Genomic DNA, 4,060 nt, shown 5'->3' with positions numbered 1-4,060 from the left:
CGTCTCAATATCGCTAGGACCTGGGTAGCTGTTGTTCAGGACTAACAGCGCACAGCATTTTTGGTGCAGTGTAGATTTTTTGGTAGAATATGCTTATTTACTGTCACAGCAGGAGAAGCAATCAGGTGGAATTTCATGGGGCAGTCTCCCAAGAATAATCCTGAGGCAAAAGCAACTTCACCATCAGATGAGACAGTGGAAAAAGGTGCCCAGCAGATCTGCAGGTATGTCAAGTTGCCTCACTTGAGACTTTCTTGCAGGTTTTTCTTTTCCATCAGGACCTTTGCCATTTACAAATGCTTCTTCTTTTTTATTGCCTCTGCCCTGACAGCCAAGCTCTTGGCACAGATGGTCAGGACTACGATGAGGACTCCAACCAAGAACGTAACCAGAGGCCAGAGGAAGCAGTGCAAGAGAACAGTCTCATCATGGGTGCGCTTCAGCATCACATCATCTGGCCTGCAAAGAGGAGGAACAGAAGAGGGAGGAAATATAAATCAACTTGACATCATCAATTCATCATAAGTAGAAAGCATCCCCCGTGGAAGCAATAAAGATGTTTTATTTGCAACAGTGTTAGAAAATTATTAAGTGGACCATTTAATTCACTGCTTTCATTTGCCTGTATATCACCAGCACTCATGGCAGGCCATGAGGGCTTACCACTTGCAAGTTCAACTTGCAGGCTAACAAGTTCATTCAGATTAAAAAAAAAAAAACCTTTAGGAACTTAAGGTCTTCCAAGGGTTGCGGTCATCACAAACAGAGAGATACAATATGACACTGTGGATTGAAAAACCATTCCAGCAAAAACATAATAGCAGACAGCAGTTGCACATATCTACCTCAAATGGCATCAGGCACTGTGCAAGGAGTTCAAAGTGCAATTAAAGCTTCCCTTTTAGTTTTGAGCCCTGATGTGTCCATAGAGCTTCATAGAAGCTCTTGACGAAGCTCTGGCTGTGGTCTGGGTCTGGGTCTGAATGTAGAGCGAGTCCCCATCCTGAGAGTTGCACTGCTGGTGTCTCAGATACACCAGCAGGCAGGAGTCTGCACAGGAACTACCCTCAGGAGGACTCCTGTCTAGCCCGGGGTGCCAGAGGCTCCTGACTCAACTTCCCTGCAGAGGCTACTTCAGCAATAAGCTGTGATTTGGTACTGCAAACACCAGCTGTTCAGTGGACGCTGAGTACACTGCCACAGGGACACTCTGGGGAGCCTCCCTTGAAGGCTCCCCATGTCCCTCCAACAGCATCTAACACACAGTCACATTTCAGTCCATGGCAAATTAATGCCTTTCCAAAGGCAAACAGAGGAAGGAGGGGAATAGCAAGGAGGGGCATCTAAAGAGGTCGGGAAATTCAGCCATGCTGCAGTCTGAAAGACCAGATGTCCATCTGCCTTTTCCAAGTCTGGGAAGCTGGTTGGGAAATCTGATGGCAGGTTTTCCTCAGCTCTGGATCTTTCTGCTCACCCTGTAGTTTAACAGTTATTAAACCAGTCTCATGGCATCTGCACATTTTTGCTGTTTTCCCGTCTACAGCCAGAGACACACAGGCTGCTGGAAAACTATCTGCAAAGGAAGCAAGCGGGATTTTTTCTAAATAGGAAAATATATATAGTCTTGACTCTTACCGGTCCTCACATTGAACACTCCCATCCCACACTGCTTCATCAATGCTAGCCAATGCTCCTTGGAGCAACAAACCTCACAGCCTAAAATCCTGGCAACCCAGGCGCATCCACCTGGGTCCAGGGAATTAAGCTCTCCTAATGCAGTGGCACATGGGAACAGATGACTGTGCTGTCTCTCCCCCAGCAGCTTCATCCTGATCCGAAAGCAGCACTAAGAAAACATTCCCTGTAGGGGAAACAAGAAGAAACTAATTTTCCTTTGCTGAGAAGTTAGATGATGGAGATGTCTGTGAATCTACAGGGTTTTATCCGTAGTCAAGGAGCTGGCGGAGCCAGACCACCAGGCTACAGCCGATCTCTGATTTGATTGCACCTGTGTTTTGTTTGCTGTTTGGAGGTTCCTCTGCACCATGCAAGTTGGCACTGCACGTCTCTCTTTATTTGCGTAGTAAGGAGCAGAATAAGACTCTGATTCTGAGCAGCTCAGCTATATAAAAAAGTTGAAATTCAGCAACGTAAAAAAATGATCAAAAGAAACCCAGGTGTATTCAATAGTGGAACACATGAAGTCTGCTCAACAAAAATCCTCCAGACACATAATCAGGCACATGTGGAGATCTTAAATTGAATAAAATAGTATCAACTTTATGCACACAAACTCACCAGCCTATACCATATAAATGACAGCACCCGTAATGACAGTAAAACCCTTTCACGGGAGCTATAGTACTGCTTCCCTCATATTTACTGTATCATCACCTGTGCATAACAGAGTGCTAATTGGCAAGGAGGCCACAAGCAGGCAGCATTCAATCCTCTTAGCTCTCAGCTTACTAGTGACATTGAATTTTAAGTATTTTTCCAAAGTGGATACTAATTGAAAAGTTCAAAAATAAATGGCAAGCACACGAACTAGAGAACTTGATTCAGTTAAAGAAAAGAAAGTGCGACTGGGGAGACCAAGAAATCCTCTTGACTGAATCTTAGATATTTTGAAAAACACCTGTACCAAAGGAGGGAGAAATGAATGCCCAAAACTCATTGTAGGTGAGACTGTAACTCTTGCAACTTGGTAATTTGAAAGAGCTTCCCTTTCAGAAAAGAGTCAGAGATTACAGAGGCCTTTAAGGAAGCCTCAGGATGAGGTTTGGGTTCAGCTGGATATTACTGTTATTCTTAGCTACAGCAAGAGTCCCTGTGCAATTCCCATATGGCAGAAGGTGTGCAGCAATCCACTGTCAACTGCTCACAGCGTCTGTTCAGACAGCGCATCGAGTCATGGCTAGGTCCCCCAAAAACACGTCATTAAATGACTGTTGGCACGACATTTGAGACACTGAACACTCTTCTTCAGTCGAGAGGAGGGAGAAGCACTCCTGGATGGACTGAGCTCACAGAAAAGCTGAGGGTCCCTTTGAGATGTAGCCTCTCAGTACTGACCCTCGGTGCCAAAAAATGGTGGGATACATCTCACTCAGTTTTGCTCCTACTTGGTTTGATCAGCGTGGTTATTCTGGAAGAACTGCCATGCTTGCAGCTGCTCTTCATCTTATCCCAAAATAACTTTGCCGTGCAGATGAGTGCTGCTGGACCCCAGGAGTGAATGAGAAAAGCTAATAAAGGCAGACAGCACAGCTGTCAGGTAGACAGCACGCTGCTGGATGACAATGTCCTAGTTATCTGCCTGTAACAGCCCATGGAAACTTATCGAGATCAATTTTGGCATCACATAATGCCATTTCTTTCAGTTCGTGTATGATTCCTTCCCTCTCATGTCAGAACCAGCTTCTCTTTCCTGCATATGCTGACCTGTGTGAGGACATTGCAGGGTGTAGGGGAGAGCACTGAGGAGTGCTGGGGCAGCGGGAGGAGGCAGCAGAGGGTGGGAGCCTGGGCTTGGCAGTGCCCTGTTGAAAAGCCCTGCCTTGCAGATCCATCCCTAGAGCTGACAGGAGTTATGGCAAGTGCTCTTGAAAACAGCTTAAAGGGTGTAACTCTCGAAGTTACGGCAGAGGGTCCCACTGAGAAGTAGTTTTTACAGCAGAAAGAAATACATGGAAAGGGGTTATTTAGAAAGAAAATTCTTACTATTTTACTTTACAAGATAACTCCTTTTACCTCTGCTTTTTGGTGCTGAAATTGCAAATAACAGCTTCTGAAGCGAGGAGGCAAAATCAGCCCTGCTGCACCTTCACAAGAGCACAAGAGCTGAGCCGCTGCCCTGCTGCCATGGCCCAGGGCTGTTGCCGGCGGGGAGCCCATGCAGCTGAGCTGCCCAACACAACCTGAAAAGGAAAAACACCCCAGCAGCACGTGGGTTATACTGGACTTGCAAGTCCAGGGCAAGAGCAGCCCAAGGAGCAGGGGACAGGCAGCCACACGTCTGCTGCGGCCTTGCGACGCCAGCCTCATCAACCCTAACACT

The 4,060-nt window shown here is 46.5% G+C and overlaps 1 protein-coding gene across 1 annotated transcript in view; it reads right to left on the bottom strand.

The window, feature by feature from the left end:
* Positions 1 to 290: 290 nt before the first annotated feature.
* KCNMB4 (potassium large conductance calcium-activated channel, subfamily M, beta member 4) overlaps positions 291 to 4,060 on the bottom strand; it is a gene marked incomplete at its 5' end in the record, with an annotated part of 11,577 nt that continues 7,807 nt past the window's right edge. The window contains one exon of the mRNA XM_010133050.1: positions 291 to 459. Coding sequence (XP_010131352.1) covers positions 291 to 459 — 169 coding nt within the window. The remainder of the gene's footprint in view (positions 460 to 4,060) is intronic.

This window comes from Buceros rhinoceros, unplaced genomic scaffold (genome assembly GCF_000710305.1).
Source record: "Buceros rhinoceros silvestris isolate BGI_N320 unplaced genomic scaffold, ASM71030v1 scaffold20873, whole genome shotgun sequence".
Lineage (NCBI taxonomy): Eukaryota > Metazoa > Chordata > Aves > Bucerotiformes > Bucerotidae > Buceros > Buceros rhinoceros.
The sequence above is the reverse complement of the archived record's forward strand: the minus strand, read 5'-3'. Positions and strand labels throughout refer to the sequence as shown.